The 22583-nt window shown below is 33.4% G+C and overlaps 3 protein-coding genes across 10 annotated transcripts; 2 read left to right on the top strand and 1 right to left on the bottom strand.

The window, feature by feature from the left end:
- Positions 1–940: 940 nt before the first annotated feature.
- Positions 941–1928, bottom strand: LOC144571651 (17.1 kDa class II heat shock protein-like). The gene is made up of 2 exons (XM_078320999.1): positions 1609–1928; positions 941–1260 (listed from the first exon to the last, which is right to left on the bottom strand). Exons 1-2 carry the CDS (start codon positions 1831–1833, stop codon positions 964–966), a joined length of 522 nt encoding a protein of 173 aa, XP_078177125.1. The 5' UTR covers positions 1834–1928; the 3' UTR covers positions 941–963.
- Positions 1929–5035: 3107 nt separating this feature from the next.
- On the top strand, positions 5036–11961 carry LOC144572008 (uncharacterized). Of its 4 annotated transcripts, none has more exons than XR_013517643.1 (12): positions 5036–5313; positions 7140–7234; positions 7483–7540; positions 8105–8299; positions 8466–8542; positions 9250–9332; positions 9618–9669; positions 9889–9957; positions 10377–10463; positions 10679–10740; positions 11201–11378; positions 11581–11961. XR_013517643.1 is itself a non-coding variant. In XM_078321398.1 (12 exons), the coding sequence occupies exons 1-12, from the start codon at positions 5058–5060 to the stop codon at positions 11616–11618; spliced, it is 1194 nt and encodes a 397-aa protein (XP_078177524.1). In that variant the 5' UTR covers positions 5043–5057; the 3' UTR covers positions 11619–11961. The 4 variants fall into 4 exon arrangements, 3 of the variants coding, with proteins under 3 accessions (XP_078177524.1, XP_078177525.1, XP_078177526.1); XM_078321398.1 differs by having other exon boundaries at positions 5043–5313; positions 11257–11378; XM_078321400.1 differs by lacking the exon at positions 5036–5313 and adding an exon at positions 6967–7035 and having other exon boundaries at positions 11257–11378.
- A 2389-nt stretch (positions 11962–14350) lies between these two features.
- Positions 14351–21678, top strand: LOC144571502 (3-hydroxyisobutyryl-CoA hydrolase-like protein 3, mitochondrial). Of its 5 annotated transcripts, XM_078320825.1 has the most exons (11): positions 14351–14629; positions 14979–15080; positions 15502–15546; positions 15751–15803; positions 16128–16262; positions 17320–17416; positions 17753–17882; positions 20009–20187; positions 20412–20539; positions 20663–20764; positions 21302–21678. In XM_078320825.1, exons 1-11 carry the CDS (start codon positions 14380–14382, stop codon positions 21398–21400), a joined length of 1320 nt encoding a protein of 439 aa, XP_078176951.1. In that variant the 5' UTR covers positions 14351–14379; the 3' UTR covers positions 21401–21678. The 5 variants fall into 5 exon arrangements, with proteins under 5 accessions (XP_078176951.1, XP_078176947.1, XP_078176946.1 ...); XM_078320821.1 differs by lacking the exon at positions 15502–15546; XM_078320820.1 differs by lacking the exon at positions 15751–15803 and having other exon boundaries at positions 14352–14629; positions 15502–15566.
- Positions 21679–22583: the final 905 nt, after the last annotated feature.

Below are 22583 nucleotides of genomic sequence, written 5' to 3'. Positions count from 1 at the left end.
CTATGAACAAATTAATTAATAATACCCACACATCCAATAATAAAGCTTGATGAAAATTAAGACATTTGAATGATTAAAAATGTATATAAATAAAATTATAAAATTAAAATAATTTTTTTTATGAAAATAAAAAATAGATCTAAAAATTACCATCATTTAATTTATTATAAATATATTTTTATTAATAAAACCGTTAATAAACATTTAGTACCACTCACTCTTTAAAACAAATAAATACCGCACATTGACTGTTATGGCACTGTGTAACTTATATAATTTATAATATGCAAGAATTCTATCATAGAATTTACATTAACATTTTCAGCATTTGCCAAGTTACTTCGCAATATATATGCTTCGTGAATTGATTTAATATATGGAATTACTTGTAACTCTATGAACTTCTTTACAAAAATACTACTTGTGTTATCATATACGACCTGTTCACTATACCGAAAATTAAAAATTTAATCCGTCTTTATTTTAAAAAATTTAAGCCATTCTTATCTTTAAAAAATAAATATTTTTTTTGAAAGTCGATAAATTTCGTGTCGAAACTTTTATTAATCACTAAACTTAGTTATCCATTGTTATTATCTAGTCCCTAAATTTATTAACATATCCAAAACTAAACACACCTTTATAGACTGTTCTAAACATATCCAGAACTGAACACTCCGTCATATATAATAGAGACTGTTCAATAAACAAACACTAAATCAACTATATATAGGAGATTAATTAAAAGCCATGCTCTAAAGCTCATCATCTTTATTCATTACCAATTTACAACCATACAAGTTAATTCTTCACACACCTATATAACAAAGTACAAAGCAAAACCCACACAAGTGAACTTAAAAAAGAAAAAAAAAAAAAAAAAAGAGCACAAGCAAAAACTCCCATCTTATTTCATAGCTCCACCTCTCCCTAGTCCCTAGTTCATCTCCTTCTTTTAATCCTTCATTTACCAGCCTCAGTATTCACTCCGCCACTTGCACCGGTACCACCACCAACCTTGACCTTAATGCTTCGGGGCTTCTTTGGCTCTGGAGGCGGCATTCGTTCCACACTCACGGTTAAAACACCATCTTTGCACTGAGCTGTGATGCTGTCCAGACTAACATTATCAGGCAAAGGGAACTTCCTCATGAACTTCCCCATCCTCCTCTCCATGCGCAAGTACTTGCCGCTATCCTTTTCCTCCTCAGCCGGCCTCTTCCTCTCCCCACTTATCACTAGAAGATTGTTATCCTCCACCTATATTACAACAATCATTCGTTAGGTAACAATTTCTGTAATCAATTTGAATTGATGATATAGATTGATGCAATGATCGATCAATTGGTACCAAAGATATATATTTAAGCAATAATTCAATTATATATCAGGTTAAGATCAATTAACAAAATTTGCCTAAGCTTGACGCAACATGAGCATTATTTACAATGACATCAATTAGTTGAATTGATTGAAACTTCGTATTGATCTACCACCTATCGACCACAAAAAGAATATAGATGCAGCATGCAATAATCAAGGAAAATTAGAAAATTATTAAAAATTAATATCGTTGACCAGTAGATTCAGTACACTATATATACCTACCTGTACTTTGATCTCATTAGCATGAACCCCCGGCATGTCGACTGTAAGCAAGATCCGTCCATCCGGCAACTCCTTCACATCCATTGGTGTGTTCGCCATGGCCTTGCGGTCGCGCATGTATGCACGCGTCGGCGCATTGAAGGCCTTCTCCATCTCCTCCGGTATGTCTATCAGCTGCTGAATGGTGGAGAGCAGAGGCTCGTCAAAACCAAACATGGCGTCCATTATTGCTGCACTGAATTAATTGTCCAACACAGAACTTGATTAATTTTCTATTTACTGCTGTATTTGTAAGTATTTGTTCTGGATTGGAATGAAACAAGCCGAGGTTGTTGGTATTTAAAGTAATTGGGAGAGAAGAGAACTAGAGAAGATGGGTATGGATTTGGAGTGTTGTAGAGCGATGGGGAAGGTTCTCAGGATTTCTTGATGGGTCGACGCTTGGCCGCTTGGAGAGTTGGTTCGATCGGGAGTGATTGACACGTGACTTAACTGGTGCCTTTTGTTTCCCACGTGTCAGCATGCCATGCAAGCCGATTTTGCCAGGTCAGGGACATACTGACAGAGTATCCGGCCGTTGGATTCAATTGATATGGGCGGGGAAGCAGATCACCTGCCTCGGGGTGTAGGAAAATCCTGCCCCCTCAGTCACTGCGGGATGGAACCGGATTTAGGATTTAGAGGTTTAGGATTTAGGGGGTCCACCAACAGTGACTCTGGGGTAGAAATTTCCTGCCCCCAGGGGGACAGACAATTCAATCCCGACGGGTGGGTTCTCAATTGTAAATTTGTAAGATAAGATTATTATCTTTTTAATAATAATAATCTGTGCTCCGGAGGCATAACATTTTAAAATTAAATTCCTAAAAAAACAAACTTTTAAGGAAAAAGAAACAAAAATCGGATCATTCACCATCAAAATTCGAAATTTGAATATTTATCTATTAATGTATTAACACTTTAGATATTCGCCCACTGTAAATTTTTTGCCAAATTATTATTTTAATGAATTTTTAATCTTAATTATTTAGGATAAAAAGTGAATATAAAAAAAAAAAGATGCTACTATTTTGATTGATAAATATGCAAAGTTTAAGTTTTGATGGATCAATATTCGGGCATAAAAGTTTTTTTTTTTTTTGGGGTAAGTTGAAGGTCGAGACTTCATCTATAATAAATTAATAATAGAGATTCATGTATTATACTATCCAACTAATTTTAAGATAAAGATAGAGGCAAACCTTTTCATCTTTAAATATATACATAATAAAGGATCTCCACTTGAATTTCAAAACAACGACATCCCACACACAAATTTTAAAAATAAATATCCGGCCAAATATTCAATTATATATATATATATATATATATATATATATATATATATATTAAATGCAACTATTCAACCAAATTCGAACTAGTAAATAGGTCAAAGATCCATTACTAATATTTTGGATCTGATAACTGATAAACATAAGATCAACCTGAGCTTAAAAGCTCACAATTTTCTAACAGGAGAGGTAATAACTAAATACACATAATTTTATTTTTTTAAAATGAGGTGAAGGTTAAAATTCTTCAACTCATATTTAGTGCCAATACCGAATTTTATATATACGACCATCTACATAAAAACTGAACATACACAATTTTATTGATTACATTTTTTTTTATTGATAATGCAATTTTGTTACCAACATATGCATTTGCTTAACCGATAACACGCATTTTTTATTTGGGGAAATTAGATCCATGTCACCCCAAAACTTCAAATTTAGAAAAATACCACCTCAAAATTTTTCTTTTGCTAAATGTCACTTCAAATCACATTAATTCATAAAATTGCCACAAATACCATACTCATATATAATTTTAACTTAATAATTTACAATAAAAATTAACTGACCGAAATACCCTTCTTCAAAATTGATTTTTCTCTTCTAATTAACACAAGTCTGACCCTTTTCTCTTCTAACGCAATTCCCCTGTTTCTCTTCTAACTGACCGAAAGTAATTGTGTTTTATTTTTATTTATTTTTTTGGTATCAACTGATGCCAAAGTTCTACCAGTAAAATAAAAACAAAAAATGCTTAAAACAGTTGAACCAAAGTTTAATAAATATACTAAACCAAAAGCATCAAAAGAAATCTAAAATCGGAATAAAACAAATAAAACAGAAAAAATAATCCTGTTTAGCATCAAAAGCTGCACACCCAAACCAAATTTTATGTTTTCAGTCATATGCCAGTAGTTTGTAAACTCCAATTAGTCCAGAACTTCATCCACTAGATGATGTATTTCTTTGTTCAATTCTCTGAAGATTCTTGCTCCCCTTTCCCTCCACAGGAAATCCATCGGGTACCAGAATGCCAGTCGTAATCAAGCAAGTTTACTGGTCGAACATCACTATGAATGGATCTGACGGCGACTGGGAGGAGAGGCTCGACGGAACTTCTTTTCGACTGGGAGAAGAGGCTCAATGGAACTTCTTTTCGACTGGGAAGAGAGGAGACGAAGAGAGGATGCACAAATGGAAAGAACGACGGGTGAGGGTTTTGTACTGTTTAACCTATCAAATTTGGAACGGATCGGACCCATTAATGGTGTAGAAATGAAAGAGTAAAGGTATTTGTGGAATATACAAAAATATCACTCAAAATACAACATTTTATGTTTATTTTTATTACAAATGTATAATAATTTGATAATGGTGGCAATTTTCTTAATAAGTGAAATTTGGAGTGGCATTTAACAAAACCAAAATTTTGAGGTGATATTTTTCTAAATTTGAAGTTTTGGGGTGGCATGGATCTAATTTCCCCTTTTTATTTTTAGTAAAGTTAGAATCAAGCTATTCAACTAAATATTTACAAGGCATTAGAAATCTTCATTCGAAGAGTATTACCTTTGTTATTAGACTAAAAGCTAATTTTGTCACTCAAATGCTGATAACTTTGATGAAAATTCTACAAGGAATGTTCATACTAATCTTGTACAAAAATACTATACAGAAATACATAACCGTGCATGACTTTTCTTTGCTTTTATGATTGAAATTATCTTCATTATATTATAATGTGAGGTAGGAGTAATTCTATTTGCTAACTGAATTATTCAAAATTGGATAGTAGATTGTAGATTGTAAGCTGTGTTTTGAGTATATTGTAAAAACTTTTTTTATATTTAATATAAATGTCAGTACGATGGCTACCTGCCAACTAAAGCTGAATTTTATCAAAAAATAATAATTTCAATAAGAAGTTCTTAAAAAAAAAAAAAAAAAAACCAATAGGAAGCTCTGAAATCTATGCTGAGGGTACCAATGGTTATATCCATATTTTATTGCCAATTTGAGATGCCTTCAAAGAAAAAAAAATCATGACGATTCTCATGTGTCCCTTTCAAAAGCAAAAGCGTTATTTTGGAAAACAAATCTCTCTTCCGTTTCATGTTTTTGCAGTTTTTCAGTATTTCTTCTTTCTGGCACCAGGGTGATCATTCTCCCCACGACTCTCTCTCTCTCTTTCTTCCTCCTCTTCCTTCGGGCGTTGGCTTATTACTTCCACAAAGGTTATTTGACGAGATAATGCTCAGCTCTAATGGCTATTGGACGAGGAGGGCACTGATTGGGCTGGTGTTGGGGCAATTGGTTTCGCTTCTCGTCACCTCCACTGGCCTCTTTTCTTCCGAGCTTTCTCGCTTAGGTCTCTACTTCCTACCTCACAATTAGTTTGACTTTTCATTTCAGTCCCTAATTAATTTGACTTCCCAAATTAGTTTACTATGGGCCTATAGCCTATGGGTATGGGATCTGTCTTTGCTTATTTTGTTATATTGGTGAAGTCCCAGTGGAACCCTGAAATAGATAACTCATCATGTCTTAGTATTTAGGAATCTACAAAAGGATAAAACTTAAATCGCATTGAAACAGGACAATATTTCTACAAAATATATTGTTTTTTTCTTCAAGAAGTATTGCCTACAAATTTCTATTTCAATCTCCTTTTCTTTCTTTTTTTGGCATGTATTTGGGCCTACTTGCACAGTTCATGCTTTAATTGGGGGATGATTTAGCCAATTTTAAATGATAGGCTGTCATTTTTTAAGGGAAAATTTATAGTGTACCCATATAAATTTTCAAAATAGCCAATTTCTCCATAAAAACACCATAATATCTAATATCCCCATACAAACTTACAATTCTTTCCTCTATCTCCTTTCATTTATTCAAACTATTATTTAATTATTTTAAAACTGAAATTGACAAATATACCCTTGACCCCCCACCTCCTTCCCTGGTTCACTGTAGCAGCTCGTTTAGTAAAAAGAAAAAAACGATTTTAAACATATTTGACCCCAAACATTTATTTACTTTGTTTTCCTCCAATCTCCCAACCTGATACCTTTGTTTTCTTACGTAGTATTGCAATTGGAAAGAATTATTGAATTAATCCAATCAACTTTTATTTTCTTCTCTACCACGGACTCATATGCACAGGAACACTCAATACCTTAAAAGGCTCAAGCTTCAAATAGAATCACAAACTGAAGCTATTCAATTGCAAGTTTGCTGGTCAAAGTTGCATGTAATTGGATCATACCTGTGAATTACGTTTGATTTTGGAACTTTGGACAATAATTTTTATCGGATATTAATTTAGGTACAAAATCATATAATATTTTGGGGGTCCATCATCTGGAAAAACTTCAACGAAATTTTCAAATGAATAAGTTATATAGGAGATTTTTAAAAATTTACAGACCTTAACAGAAACCAGCTAACTTTGGAGTCCGCTACGAACTGTTTTTCATGTTTAGAAAGACATAATCTTATTATTTAAATTTCATATCCGTTAGATTTAAAAATAAATAGACCAAATCAACATTTTTAGGGTTTAAATTTCATGTCTGGAAGGGAAGGTTAATAAAATACTTGGATGCTCTTAAAGTGTTTGATGAAATGTTTAAACCAAATTTAAACTCAAACGCATTATTTAATACTTTTATCCTTCACTCATATCGAATTAGAAAAGTGTTGACATAACCGGTGATTTGAGAGATTAGAGGAAAACAGAGTAAATCATTCCATAAATGATTGGGATCAAATCCATTAAAATCTTTTTTTTATTATTATATGAATTGCTACAGTGAACTGTGAAGGTGAAGGAGAAGGATAAGAGTGAAGGGTATATTTGTCTATTTCAGTTTTATAATAATTAAATAATAGTTTGAATAAGTGAAAGGGGATAGAAGAAAGAATTATAAGTTTGTATGGGGATATTGGATATTATGGTGTTTTTATGGAGAAATTGGCTAATTTGAAAGTTTGTATGGGTACACTAGAAATTTTCCCTTTTTTGGTAATTGAGAAAGGCTGTTGGCTGTCAGCTTACTGCAGCAGCACTGTTTCAGCAATGATGTTACCAGTAAGTAGTGGTCAAAATTGCAAAGCGTGGTCTCTCCTGGACATTTTAGTTATTCATTTAGTATGTTGGATTTTCCTAATATTTCAAGTTATGAAAATTTTCAGGTATTGATGCTCCTACCTCACAATCTTTTCTGAACTATTTATTATTGGGGATTATATACGGGTGCATTGTTCTCTATCAAAGACGGCCACTTCAGGTCCACTTTCTTTCATACTTTCTTGTGAATTATTCTGTTCTCTATCGAAGATGGCCTCAGTGCCTTTTTCACAAAAAAAAAAAAGGATTCTAAATTTTTGAAGATGAGGTAAAGGTACTTCAACTTACGAAGTTTTGATTTTTTTTAGCATGGTTCAAGGTGTGCTTTTACTATACTTGGTATTGTGGTTGATTCTTCCTGCTACGAAGTTTTTAATTCTCTCTTCTTCCTTTTTTTTAAATGTGCAGATGAAATGGTACTATTACCTGATGCTTGGCTTAGTGGATGTGGAGGCAAACTACCTTGGTGAGTCTTTCTCATTTGGAGAAATGTAGAATAGTGGTCTAGGTTAACTGTCATGCTCCCAAATTTGGAGGAAATGGAAAGGAAATGAAATGGAACTGGGGAGACTGGCCACCCAGTTACACGGAGTGAAAGAAATATAAAATTATAATTTATTCAGTTCATCCATTTCCTACATTATCCATCAGTAACGTCCTCAAATTAAACACAAGAGCAAGGTTCAGTGACATATTTCTCCCCATTCTTATCTTATCCCTCCTCTAACTCCCTTTAATACCTATTAAACCACACCCAAGTGCGCTATGTGTTATTTTACATTTTCTTTGGGTTGAATTGTGTTTCAGTGGCCTTCATGCCTCAAATATTAGATTATTTTTATTAGTATTTGTGGTAAAACACTTCAAAGATGTTAGCTAATGCATTGGCATGTCCTAACTTCTACAAACTTATCAGTACTACCTCCCTTTTGTGATTGGTACCGGACAAAATCTTTCTTCAACAAAACTCCACTTAACACTTTTGCTAGCTTCAATACTTATCTATAAATATTGATTTGATTTGGAATAGTGGTGAAGGCGTACCAATACACTTCTATGACAAGTGTCATGCTGTTGGATTGCTGGTCGATTCCCTGCGTTATTATTCTCACATTTGTTTTCCTGAAGACGAGGTATGAGATTCGTAAATTCATTGGCGTGGCCATCTGCATTGTAGGTCTTGTATTGGTTGTTTTCTCTGATGTACATGCTGGGGATAGAGCTGGTACCCTCTCTTTCTTTCTCATTATAACATCTTGGTTCAATATCATTATGTATTACGAGCTAGTTGGCCTTCGAAATCTTTCACTTTTTGACAGAACTAGTACCTCAGTTTTGAGCTGGTGCAGTTCTTTTCTTAGTTTTTGTTCTCAAGTGCTAGTTTCTCCCAGGGGGAAGTGCTCCAGTGAAAGGAGATGTGCTTGTAATAGTGGGCTCCACACTCTATGCCATTTGCAATGTTAGTGAGGTAAAATATTTCGGTTAATTTCTAGCAATTATACATTTATTTTATCAGCTATAATGTTGCATTACCAGAGTGAGTGCTAGTTTGCCTCTGCTATTTCTTTATGATTCGTTTTGTGCTTATTGCCTACTCGATGGTAATTCATCAGAGGTTTTGTCCCTATTGAGGTGCAGTTACTCTATTTCAGGGCAATTGAGAGAAAAGTTTAATTACTGGGTTGATTTAGTTGAAGATTTATATGCACGTTGGAGGGGCAATTACATATACCTATGCTTAATTGAACCTTACTCTGAAATTGTGCCTCCATCAAGCTTTGATTTTTGCAAAACAGAACTTCACATTAGTGCGATATAGTACTGAACGAACCAATTGGATTTGTAGCAACCAAATTAGTACCAAAAGTATGGTCAAACCTGTCTTATAATAGTTCCTGTTGAGGTATGTAAATGTTCCTGATTCAACCTGTAAATGTTCCTGTTTTGAAACTCTTCATCCTTCTACAATTTTGGGTCCTTGATTGCATACAGATTATAAGTCAAACTTAATAGTTGATATGCATTTTAACACAAACAAGCCAAATGAACGGAATGACAAAAATGTGACAATTAAATGGGGTCAAATCATTTCCATGATAGATTTCAATCTGGCATGTATACCTTTCCTTAATTTGATTACTTCAAGGCTCTATATATAATTTTTCCAAATTGCAGGAGGTTGTGGTTAAGAGTGCAGATAGGATTGAGCTGATGGCGATGCTCGGATTTTTTGGAGCTATTGTTAGTGCTTGTCAAATGTATATTGAAAATATGTGCAGTGTAGTTTCATAATTTTTATTCATGTATACATTACTAAATTTTGGTAATAGTATTCATTAATTGTTGTCAATACTTTTTGATGTGTTTCAAAAATTGTTGTTTCTACTTGTGGGCCCACAATTGGGGTAGACTTGATTAAACAAAACCTACAAGTCTAAGGCTTAAATAAGACAAAACTAGCATATGGAATTTGCAATTTGGCTAGCCAATTAAATGAAAACTTGAATATATACTTATATTCGTATAATATTTAATTTTTTCAGAATCATATTTGAGAGAATGGAGCTAGAGTCTATACACTGGACAAAGGATGCTGTAAGTTTTCTTCCAAGTTCGAGATTATCTGTTATTATTTTTGTACTAGAAAAATTATTTTTTTAGTGCTAGATAAAATTTTCTTTTATTTCATTCAGTAATATGGCAGGCTTGGTCCGGAGCCCCTACCTAACTCGTGTGTTTTTTTTTCCTTTTTTTTTCTAAATTACTCAATCTAAGATTTATCAATTATCATACATATAACTCCCTTTTTTTCAGGTTGTACCTTTTGTCGGATTTTCTGTGGCCATGTTCTTGTTCTACTCCACTGTACCGGTTTTACTCAAGGTTCAGATATGATGCAATTTTTTTCTTCATTGTAGTCAGCAATCTTGTAATCGGCCTTTGTTCCATTTAATCATCAGTTTCAATTTGGTACAAAGAAACATGTTGATATGGTACTGTTCCAAAATATGGAAACCCAAACTAAGTTGAGTGCAGCATATCTACCAAAGGCTTGGTTTTCTCTATTCACCTAGCCTTCCAAGCATTAGAAAAGGAAGAAGGAAACATTTAGAGTTGTTTATAATTTATGCTAGTTCAATTACCGTGCTTAGCGGATTGCATAACTGGGCTTACTGTGGGATTTAAGCCTAAAGTGTCATAACAGGAGTGTACCGAGCAAGTAAAATCTGTGCTGGGTTTAAATTGATGCACTTGCGTAAAATTAATCTTAACATGTAATCAGCTTTCTCTTTAAAACTCAGATGAGTGGATCTACAATGCTAAACTTGTCATTGCTGACCTCTGACATGTGGGCTATCCTCATCCGCATCTTTGCTTATCATGAAGAGGTCAGATTTGCATATATTTCTAAATATAAGCGCATCTTGAGTTGAAATTGGGAAACCATCTCTCTCCTGACCAGTAGGTATCATTGCAGATTGCTCCCTCATTTCCTTTGGGGGGGGGGGGGGGTTGTGGGGGTGATCAATGAAGAGAATAGTCATTTGACTGGATTTATTATGTGACCATGAGAGACTTAGCCTCTGCCGTTTGAAATCTGTAGGTTGACTGGATTTATTATATGGCATTTGTTGCTGTTGCCCTTGGTCTTGTGACTTATTCCAGGTAATAGTCAACTATTTAATTTACTTTCTCCACCACACAGATACAAACGCATAGCAAAGGGTGACGTCTTTCTGAAAATAATCCTCACGTGTGAACTTAAGCAATACCATGCAATTCTGCTGCATTTTTTCTAACAACCTTCCGGGGAAATTTAGCATCATTTCAACACAATTGACTCAAATGAATCTATATTGTGTTTTTTTCCCTCAATTATATATTACTAGGCATCATTGGACACTGTTGGGTAATTTAGCTCAATTTAAACCAATATATCGTTAACTGACTTTCAGTTTAGGATCATTAACCACCTTTCTTAACCAACTTTCAGTTTAGCCTGAATTAACCTACTATATTGCAAGCACTTTCCAATTTAACCCTGTTTTGTCTCAAATTATAGAATGGACTTGAACAATTTAAAAATTTGTACAGTGAAATAGTAATAGATAAAGCAACATTTTAGGTAAGAAAGAAGTGCTAACGAAGCTGATCCTTGATCATGTGGATATTTAAATGCAGTGGTACTAAAGAAGATGAAGCAACATTCCAGGTTGGAAACGAAGCTGATATAGAGAGAAAAGGAAGGGGTGAGGTGGCGGTACCTGATATGTATTCTCCTGTATGTATGCATACTGAAGAGGGTAAGTTCTGTTAACCTGACAGGTTTATGTAACGATCTTATTTGTCCACCGGAAGTAATGATTTTTAAGCTAATCAAATTTCAGGTACTCTTTTTGAGAGAACCGTGTGTTTGTATTGCATACCTTTTTATATTAGAACTGAAGATGGTTACATGATTACATGTGCAAAATTTTGTTCTTATGTTTTCTTCTTTATTTGCAGGAGCATACCAAGTACTTAAGAGCGAGGAGCAGTTATGAGATCTCTCACAATTAGTAGTTTATTTATTTATTTACGAAGCAGCAAGGATGCGGCGCACTGCACAAAATATTACTGTGAAGTTGAAATACAAGAAAACATGTACCATAAAAGCATCGTAAAAGAGAGAAAAAAAAAAAGGAAAATAATTTCTGGATACTTGGTTGCTCCTGCAAATACCAGTTTCACACAACCAGTAAAACCAGATCTACCCTAATTAGTGGGAACACAAGCATCCATTTTTCAGATAAATGTCAATTGTTACAGCTATTAGTACTATATGCATAATCCATTTTTGGTTCTTCCATTCAAGATCTGAACTGCGAATTTTTTTTTCCCTTAAAACTATGTCCAATGTCCACTTATTTTGTAAATTATGCCTAGTATTTGTTTTTCTTATGTTAGTTGTAAACATGATGAATGTGTTAGTGTAGTCAACAAGCGCCATGTGAAAATGAATAAAAAATTGATTTGGAAAATTCTACTTCATGACTTTCAAAATGCGATTATATTTTTTCTTATGGTGCGCACTCATGTTTTTATTAGTACGTGTGGCTGGATCCACTGTAATTAAACTTTGGAAGTTCAATCTATATTGTTATTAAGTTAACTTAATTTCAACATCAAATACTAATCTTAATTTTTTTCAGATATAAATTTCCTTATAGGCCTCAATCACAAATATAAAAGAACTAATTAAGGCTAAGACTGAAGATATGGGAAGTGGATATAAATAAAGAACTTCTAGAGTGACATAAATGTGGAATAAATTCTTACCAAAATACTATGAGGTGAGATTATCAGAATTATAGAATTATGTTATAGGTTCTTTTTTTTTGTCTTACCAAAACAAAAAATACTTCTATTTATCCTTGCAACTTGTGCGTTTATTTAAATTAAATGTAGAAAAATAATTTTTTTTGTGGGGATTGCAAAAGTTCCACAATTCAATTTTTTTTCCGAAAGTAGTAATATCTATGCATGAAAGTATTTATACCTATGTACGGAAGTATTTATAGCTATAAGGTGAACAATTATTTATTGTGCGGGTACTGTAGCGCGAAGATAATAGTACGCAGCTACAGTACCCGCACTGTACCCGCAGGGGGACCACCAAAAATTAAATGCAGAAAGATAACTTCCTGCAGGGACTGCAAAATCTCCATAATTTTAATATTTTTTTTTCATATTATTAATACCTACGCAATTTTTCCTTTCAAATGAGATCCATGATGACGTACTTTCAGACTCGTCATGCAAGTATTTATACCTCGTCATACAAGTATTTATACCTATACTTGCAAGTGTTTTTTACATATGACATTGAAAGTATTTATACTTATACACTGAAGTATTTATACGTATGATGTCGACTATTTTTGTTAGAGGAAGGCTGACGGGGAGATAATTGGAGAACTCAAAAAGGAATAATCATAACAAGTCACGCATCAAAATATTAATATTTTTTTAAGCTTTAATATCTTATCTTCTAAGTAATTTATAACTACGAATGTATACATATCCAAGTATTTTTACATATGGCACTGAAAGTATTAATATCTAAGTACTGAAAGTATTTATATCTATGCATTGAAGTATTTATTCCTATGAAGTCAACTATTTTTGTTAGAGAAAGGTTGACGCGAGAACAAGTGCGGAATTGTAAAAAGAAACTATATAATTAGTGGGGTCCATAGAGAAATGATGCTACTGAGATTTTAGAATAATAATTAGTTGAGACTATGTAATTAGTGGTGATCATAATACATTATTTCTCTAAGTGCGGGTATTGTAGCACGAGCACGAGTACTGTAGCGCGGGTACTATGCGGGTATTGTAGCGCGGATACTAAAAGAATTATTCTTCGTATTAATTCCTAGAGACTTTAATTTATCTTATTCACCTCTCAACTATTGCAAGTCTTTATTATTTACCCTTATATAATTAATTTCATGTTAAATCTAGTTAAATTATGAAAAAAAATATTAGTTTACCTCTAATAAAGATTTAAAGAGTGCAAAATACTCTTAATTCTTAACTGAAAAATTATGATCATCAATTCCTTCTCGACTGAAAATCGGATGTGAACTAACTAAAATTATGATACACATGTATCTAAAAAAATTAAAACTAAATATATTCTATAACTGAATATATTTATTAATCTTTGCTGTTTATTTTTAAAGAAAACTGTGTATTCTTTTTATTTAAAATTACATCATAAAAATAAAATAGTAAAGAGTTTTTTACTCTTTAATTATTAACCAGAGATAATTGTTTAAATAATTTAATTAGAATTAACACAAGATTACTCATTGTAAATAATAAATAATTGTAAGTGTTGAGTGGTACATAAAATATGTACAAATTGTGAAGATAAATATAAAAAAAAGTGTTCAAATACCTTTATTTTTTTTTCTACCATTGAGTCTCTACTTTTAAATTTGCTAATAATATAAATTCTAAGATTTATATGTAAAAATAAAACTGTTAGACAATTTATTTTATATGAATCAATAAGTTAAAAATTTATTGTCCATAATTTATTTATATTGATGTATTTAAGTTCTTTATACTAATCAAAATGTCAGGACTTTTTACATGTGCATAGAAACAATGATATGAACCATATCTAACCGTTTTATTTTTATGTTTTAATTTTAAATTATTTTAGTTCCAGAACAATTTAAGGCATGAAGATCGGACTTTTAGTTCTAAAAAAATCAGCACCTTCGCTTACTACTTCCTCACGAGTCACACAGCATGCGAGCTCTGCTCTCTAAACTCGACACTTTCCTTAGATCGTCCCATCCTTTCATCTCCAAATCGAAGTTTACACAGCCTTCTAGTTTAATCCGCCTAAGCCCCTTGATCAAGGTTGTAAATTCACCTCGATACTTCGTGGCCATGGCTGGAGGCGCAGCGGACGAGTTCGTAAAGGGGAGCGTCTTCCCCAATGGCCTCGCTGTCATCACTCTAGATCGCCCCAAAGCTCTCAACGCCATGAATCTGGGTAATTTTTTACTTTAATCTCTCTCTCTGTCTCTCTCTCCTTATTTTCCAGTAATTTATTCTGGAGCATATTGTGTTTACTGAACATAGTGAACAGTGTTTTATTGTTTGAAGCTTCTGTAACAGTTTATTAGTTTAGTTAGATTGTCAAATTGGATGTTGCAGTACTAAAATTTGCAAACAGTAGAGAGGTTAGTGGATGATACAAATTTTAATACTATGCTAGGATAAAAGTAAGGCAATTCGTTTGCTCCGTCTTGAATTGTGTTTTGTTTGAGATGAATCCCTGATATGATTTTTCCTTTTCCGGTTTGCGTGCTACAATGAACTGCAACTTGTTTGTAACTTAGAGATGGATATAAAATATAAGAGTTATCTTGATGAGTGGGAAGCTGATCCTAAAATTAAGTGTGTTCTGGTTGAGAGCAGCTCCTCTCGAGCCTTTTCAGCAGGTAAGTCAATTGTTGCTAGTTTTCGTGATATTGATCGGTAAATTATAGATTGACAATAACCTAAGGAAAATGTAGATTGGTTTTAGAAAACAAAAGGTCAATAATAACCAAAGTTATAGTCCTCCTGACCTCAGATACTCAGTTCAAGCATACTATTTGAATATAAATAAAGATGTTTAGTGGGGTCAAAAATTGTGTGTGCGGTGGGTGGGGGCAAGAAAAGTTACCTGAAGGCCTCATTTGCGTCTGGAACTTAACAGAGTTATGGCTTTGATGAGTCTATATGTGTTTATTATCTTGGTTCAACTGGGATGTTTGTTTCCTATCTTCCAAGACCACTTGCCAGGCTCTGACTTTGTTTTCAAATTTAAGAACTCTGAGCATTGGGATGTGATGCAAAGAAATTACATTTCCAATGTAGGAATGGATATAAAGGGCGTTGTAGCAGAGATAAAAAAGGACAAGAACACCCCACTTGTGCAAAAGGTCCTTTCAGTGTTTGAAAGTGGTTCATTTTAATTCATTGTTATGTTAATTTTCTTGGTTGATTTCTCTACTGTGCCAAGTAATGAAATTGTTATTAGGGAACTTCTTATTAGACAGATATTATTTTATCTTCATACTGTCTTTTTGTGCATAAATATAACAAGATTAGAAGTGTAAAATGCAGGTGGAGATGTGAAGCATATCACTGTGACATGTGAAATGCCAGAAATTATAGAGGTTCAGTGATGTACTTGTAGATGTTGATGTATTTAATCCTGCATTTGCACTTGAAAGTTTACAATTGTTATTATTCCGTTGGTCCACTCTTAAGGTATAAGTTGATCATTGTTACATACCTCCTTGCTACTGTCAATATCAGTTATGCATCACACTGACTTCATTTGTTCTGTTTGGTAACTATAACTACTGGTATAATCAATTATGCATTAATAGACAGCATGTGTTTTCTTCTGCATATACTTCTAAAATTTAAAATGCAAAAAGAGGATTGTATATTCAAGATCTATACGAATTTGAAGAGAATTTAATGTTTTTCTCTAGGTATTTTCTGCAGAGTACTCTCTGATATGCAAAATATCGGAGTACCGGAAGCCTTACATATCATTGATGGATGGTGTGACTATGGGATTTGGTATTGGATTATCTGGCCATGGCCGTTATCGTGTTATCACTGAGGTTTTTTTTTTCCTTTTCTTGATATATTTCTAAATTTCCAGATTAGTTGATCTAAGGGCATTATTAGAAGCAATGTAGGAACCAGTGAAGCTTCAGCCACTCAATTTCCACAAAAACCCTTATAATTATATAAACTTTTAAATTTTCAGAAAAAAAAATGCAATATTCCTATAAATTGTCACTACTAGCTAAAATTTTTGGTTCTGCCAATGGTAAGAAGGCATACTCATGTTCAGCTCTGTGCCCTTAGCAAGAACCTCAAGATATTAGTCTATTAGACATTCTGCCACTAATAGAAATGCTCCATGTACCCCCATTTAACATGAGAGTTTGACTTATAACCTACTAACCTGATAAATTTTGCATTACCAAAGCCTCCTTCCTTCATTTTCCTAGAAAACGCAAGTGTTAGTGCAGATATCTTTGTAATTAAGGGTTTGGATAGATATATTCTTGGAGTATAATCCGTTCACAATGGATTAATTTGACAAATATGGACAAATCACCATCCTTGAAAACAGACGAGATTTAGTGCAGGTTTTATCATTTATCATATGAATTAAATTTGCATCTGTCTGTATCTACTATTTTAGTCACCTTTGATGCAATTCCAAATAATATTTGATAGGTGCTGTAAGCTTATTATTCTGTTTTCTTGACATATTTCAGAAATATTGTCAAGACTATCTGTATCTACTATTTTAGTCACCTTTGATGCAATTCCAAATGATACTTAAATTGTATAAAATTTGATAGGTGCTGTAAGCTATTCTGTTTTCTTGACATATTTCAGAAATATTGTCAAGACTGTCATACACTTATTAAGTTCCAATAGTTGATATCTTATTTGCTTTATGGGGTATCCCTGATATTTTTTATTTTAGGATGGAGAAATTGATTTTTTAATGAATTAGGAAATTGCTGGTTTAAAACGCATTTACTTTGTGAACAAAATAAAATTGAGGACTTGTAAACTATTTATTTGATAATTATAGTCACCATTAAAAAAAGGTTCAAAAGTAAGATTCTTAGTTTACATGATGTGCAACAATGCCAGAGGACTCTTTTGGCAATGCCAGAAAATGGAATTGGCTTGTTTCCTGATGTTGGATTTGCACGTATTGCCGCCCAAGGTCCTGGAGAAGGGGCAGTAGGTATAATTTGCGAGTTTCTTTAGTTGTTTTCAGACTTTCATTTACATGTCTTGGGATTCATGCAACTCTGCACTTTGGATATGTGTGACATGTCTTGGGATATGATGTATGCACAAATAGTCGGTCGCAATCTCGGAAAAAAAAAAAAAAAAAAAAAGGGGAAGGAAAGGAAACTCTTAACATAAATATACAGTTACTGTTTGTTTTGTTCCTCCTATACATGTTAACAAACCAGCTTTTTTTACACCTTAATCTGACAAATAGATGTTATTTCATTTTTATACTCTTAAAAGATGCATTCTTATTATGTCAAAATGTATGATTGTCTGCTTGCAGGTGCTTACCTGGGAATGACTGGAAAAAGAATCTCATCTCCTGCTGATGCACTTTTTGTGGGTCTTGGGACCCACTATGTCTCATCTGGTACCTTGGGCCAGCTCAAAGACTCACTTTTATCTGCTAATTTGTATGTCTCTCCATGCACATCAAATTTTTTTATCACTATTTTGGGAAACCTGAAACTAACTCTTGATGAAATAATTAGACTGACAGCTTTTAAAAAATGAAATTTTCCTGAACTAATAAAAAAAATGAAAATGTGCCAAACTAATTTAAGAGTTATTAGGGGTTTGGTTGAATTTTTGAATTACTTCGGCTTTTATATTTGGTTCGGTTTAGATTTTCAAAACCGAAAAGACCGAACCAACCAAACTCTATATGATTCAAATCCATGCTTTCGTGTGATCGGTGCTTTGCTGTCTTTTTTGGACTTAAAATTAGCAAAACAATTTGGTTTGGATATTTTAGAAAATGTGTGTAATGTCCAGGGGCGAGGGTATCACAGGGGTAGGCACTTGCCTACCCCTGGATTTTTTTTTTTTTACCGGGTATATTTATGGAACAACTGAACTATGCATGAATAATTAAATTCAAATAAATATTTAAGTAGGATCATGGTTTTATGAAAAGAAAAAAATGTTCCATGAAAGTGTTCTATTTTATATTTATAATAAGTGAAATATTTCGTTGACTGAATCACTGTGTGACAAATCGATTTACATCCACCATTTTTTAATCTTTCCTAAGCCAAGCAAAATTTGAAATGCCAAGTTCAGATCTTAACCAGTAGTACATAACAGTATCAAAGGTAAGCCTAAATCCATAATTTTTTCAAAGATATATATATATATATATATATATATATATAGAGTTAGGCTGGGGTGCTATGGATAGCATAGAGGCCTCTATGCTACGGCTCAATATTCGAGTTTTCAAAATTCAAACGGTCGATCTGAACCGTTCATCTTATTCTCCGTATTAATATCTGCTTGGAGACCAAATTTTACATTTTTCTGAATTTTTTTACTATTTATTAAGTATTTTACAAAATTGTTGATCCAACGGTGGCTGCACAAAACAGTAAAACCGTTGGATTAGCGATTTTCAAAGTGGCTTAATAAATAGTAAAAAAATTCAGAAAATTATAAAATTTGGTCTCCAAGCAGATATTAATATGGAGAATAAGATGAACGGTTCGGATCGACCGTTTGGATTTTGAAAACTTGAATATTGAGCCGTAGCACGGGAGGCCACTATGCTATCCATAGCACCCCAGCCTAACTCATATATATATATATATATATATATATATATATATATGCTGATATGCTACGCGTAGCATAGAGGGCCTCCGTGCAACGGCTCAATATTTGAGTTTTCAAAATCCTAACGGTCGATCCAAACCGTTTAACATGATCTCCATATGAATATATACTTGATCTAAAAATTCTAAAAAAGTAGTAAAAAAATTCTAAAAAATGTAAAATTTGGTTTGCAAGTACATATTCATATGGAGATCATGTTGAATGGTTCGGACCGTTAGGATTTTGAAAATTCAAATATTGAGTTGTTGCACGGAGGGGTCCGGATCCCCTAAAGTAACCCAATCTTTGAGTTTTGGATCGAGACCGTCTGATTCGAATCCATCGCTCGAGATTGCTTCGCGATTCGAATTCATCTCTCGAGATGTCTGCGCTCCACTTTGGATAGATTATCACGGATTCGAATCGGCCAGTTCCGATTTAATTTTTTTTGCCTACTCCTAATAAAATTCCTAGCTTCGCCACTGGTAATGTCAACAACTGATATATATAATTTATATTTATTTATATGATTATTAAATGTATTTGTGTATGTCTTTAGTTCTGACATTCTAAAATTTAATCTCTTATTTCGGTTCAACCAAACAAACCGAAATTTACTTTGTTTATTTTGGTTATGTAGTTATTCAGTTGACAAGTTCAATTCGGTTGGTTTCGGTTATATTTTTTAAAACCGAATAAAATTTTGGTTTGATTATTTTAATTTGGATTTAACTTAATCGACCCAATGAACAACCCTAACTGAGAATTAGTTGCAAAAGGGGGCAGCATAAATAAAATATCAGTCTAGTGCTATGCCAATCAGGTTTTGTTTGGTGCTGTATGTTTATACCGTTCCAAACTGAAATCCTTTGTAAGCTATCTGTTCTTCCAAAATCAAGTGTAGGTTAGGGGATTCTGAATTTAGATTTTGAATTTCTTTTTCATTCAGCTCTGAAGATCCACATAAGGATGTTTCAGCTCTTCTGGAAGGTTTCAACAAGGAACCAGAGTCAGAAGCAGAACTCAAAAAACTCTTTCCTTCTATTGTCTCAGCTTTTGCCTCAAATAAATCTGTTTCTGAGACAGTTGAAGAGTTGAAGAAGTGCCAATCAAGCACTGATCCTGCTGGTGTGTGCATATTTACTTGATACATAATCTCTTCATTGAGTTTTGTCATTGATTTCAGATGTTATGCTATGCAATTTGAAGTTTTAAACTACCAAACTCTTGAAGGAGAAAAAGGACCAATAGATTTCTGTAGCCAATTTGGGTTTTAAACTTTTTTTCAACTCATATTTTGTCAAGCAGGAAGTTTTGTATCTCATACTAGATTGCTATTCTTCTCTCTGTAGTGTCTGCCTGGGCTACTGAAGCCTTATCAGGAATTGCCAAAGGAGCTCCATTTTCTCTGTGCGTGACCCAGCGACACTTTTCCCAGGTTGCATCTGCTCATGGAAACCTTGAGCACCTCCTATCCAAGGTAGCAATTTTATTACCTTTATTCTGAGAAATTAACATCTAAATATCTGACTAAATTATAATTTGCATGATTTGTGTTGAGTAGTTAAAATTTCTTTGAATACCCCTCTGAAATAAATTGCAGCTGAGTGGTGTGATGGAAACAGAGTACCGCATTGCTTTAAGGACCTCAATTCGTAATGATTTTGCAGAAGGTGTCCGTGCAGTCTTGGTCGATAAAGATCAGGTAATACTTTCCCATTTCTGTATATGGGGCAGTATCATATTGGTCTTTGGATTCTTTTATAATGCCTTTGTTCTTGTTGTTGTTATTCTTTTTATGGGCCAACAAGTTAGAAGTACCTCGGGCAGTTGGGCCTTAATTCTAGCATTACATAAAAAAAAAGATTTAAATCGGACTATCTTCTTTGATCAAAACTTTGCATATCTTACCTTCAAATAAAAAACTGCTTCCAACCGAAACTTTGGTGGGGTACTTGCTTGTTCTGAAAGGACTTAAATATTAAGGTGTGATACTTTAATTCATAATTGTTTTGCTCTCATCTTAAATGATTATGGATGATACAATTCTTTTTCCTTGATAATTATACTCGGGAAAATAAAAGTTTCTCTAAGAAAATTGTGTGATATACTTAAATATTGCCTGCCATGTTTATGCATGCCAGTAAGACTGCAACCTGGGCATCTCACCCTCTTTTTATTTTATTTTGTTACTTCTCATTTACCTTTTCATGTGTTCATGTTTCACTTTTGTCTTCTCCAGAACCCAAAATGGGATCCACCCTGTGTGGAGGATGTCAACATGGCCGAAGTTGATGCTGTATTCAAGCCTCTAACTGAAGCACCTGAATTAACTATATGAGTTATTAATTTATCTTGCTGAAATAAAACATGATTTAGTTGGCTATTATTATGCAGCACGAGAACTTGAGATATTATTTTGATTGTCCTCAGATAAACTAAGGCACTTCATGTATATTTTGCTGAGAACGTAATTATATTTGTGAGTGCTGCGAAGATCAATGAATAATAATCCTGGAATTTTTTTTTTCATTTTCCCTAATAATCCGTTCTCTATGAGGTGCTACTTTCTCCTAGGATGTACTCGTATTATTATGCTTTATGTCATGAATGTGTTTTTGTGATTTTCTATAATTAATAACAAGGTATTACTTGTGTTTTTCAATTCAAACGCTTTATTTTCATTCAGTCCAATAAAACAAAGGGAGTATCTCATAATTAATATTTTTCTTTCTCAATTCTCCATTATCTCCACCTTTCTCACAGCTGATCCATGCGCACTCTTTTGCATGTGAAGCGGAGGGGAGAGAGAGGATGTAGTCATGTACAGTAGAGTCACTTGATTGGCTTCAATTAAAGGTTGGAAACTCCAAAAAGTAAATCAACATTCCATGACATTATCTATATTTTTATGTCTTATCTATCATTTTCCATGTAAGAGTTTCTCTTTTTCTTTCACTTGGATTAGAATGAAGGTCTCTTTCAATTCCAATCAAGCTTGACAACTTCTAAAATTTTTAGGAGGCTGTCTATTTTAAGAAGAATAATGGCTTTTCTGTGTTCTTTAGTGATTGGCAACATGCAAATTGTAGATTAATTATAGAAATGAAATTCCAATTTGGCTTTGTGGTTTCCCGGATAGTCAACACTTGCCAAGTTGCCCATTGGATGGATGCTGATAAGCTCATGACCCTTGCTTATCAATATTATACTTGGTGGGGCCCACTTCATATTTGAATTTGTATCCTCTGTGTTACAATATAGGCACGATTCTGTAGAGTGAGATGATTGGGATCGTTATTTTGACTTTGTATGAATCTCAAAGCACAAATAATACTGCCTCCCTGTGCTATCTCGAATAGGACCTAAAGTCGTGAAGTAGTGGGCTTCACCATACGGTACTACAGAGGATACACGTCCCTTCATATTTACGGACTTTTAGAACGTGAGCTGCTAAATATAAGGCAATATAATAAGGCTTTAAGATGACAGTTAATTCTTTTGATATAAAAAAAATGAAGCAT

This window comes from Carex rostrata, chromosome 19 (assembly GCF_964058835.1).
Source record: "Carex rostrata chromosome 19, lpCarRost1.2, whole genome shotgun sequence".
NCBI lineage: Eukaryota > Viridiplantae > Streptophyta > Magnoliopsida > Poales > Cyperaceae > Carex > Carex rostrata.
This window is presented reverse-complemented; position numbering and strand designations above follow the sequence as displayed.

Bases quoted from the DNA above. Each gene is read 5' to 3' on its own strand.
- LOC144571651 (XM_078320999.1), bottom strand. From the start codon at position 1,833: ATGGACGCCATGTTTGGTTTTGACGAGCCTCTGCTCTCCACCATTCAG. The intron at 1,261-1,608 runs GTAGGTATATAT...GTTGTAATATAG, and splicing joins CTAATGAGATCAAAGTACAG to GTGGAGGATAACAATCTTCT.
- LOC144572008 (XM_078321398.1), top strand. From the start codon at position 5,058: ATGTTTTTGCAGTTTTTCAGTATTTCTTCTTTCTGGCACCAGGGTGAT. The intron at 9,958-10,376 runs GTTCAGATATGA...TTTAAAACTCAG, and splicing joins CTGTACCGGTTTTACTCAAG to ATGAGTGGATCTACAATGCT. The intron at 10,741-11,256 runs GTAATAGTCAAC...ATTTAAATGCAG, and splicing joins GGTCTTGTGACTTATTCCAG to TGGTACTAAAGAAGATGAAG.
- LOC144571502 (XM_078320825.1), top strand. From the start codon at position 14,380: ATGCGAGCTCTGCTCTCTAAACTCGACACTTTCCTTAGATCGTCCCAT. The intron at 15,081-15,501 runs GTAAGTCAATTG...TTTCCAATGTAG, and splicing joins CTCTCGAGCCTTTTCAGCAG to GAATGGATATAAAGGGCGTT. The intron at 20,765-21,301 runs GTAATACTTTCC...TGTCTTCTCCAG, and splicing joins TCTTGGTCGATAAAGATCAG to AACCCAAAATGGGATCCACC.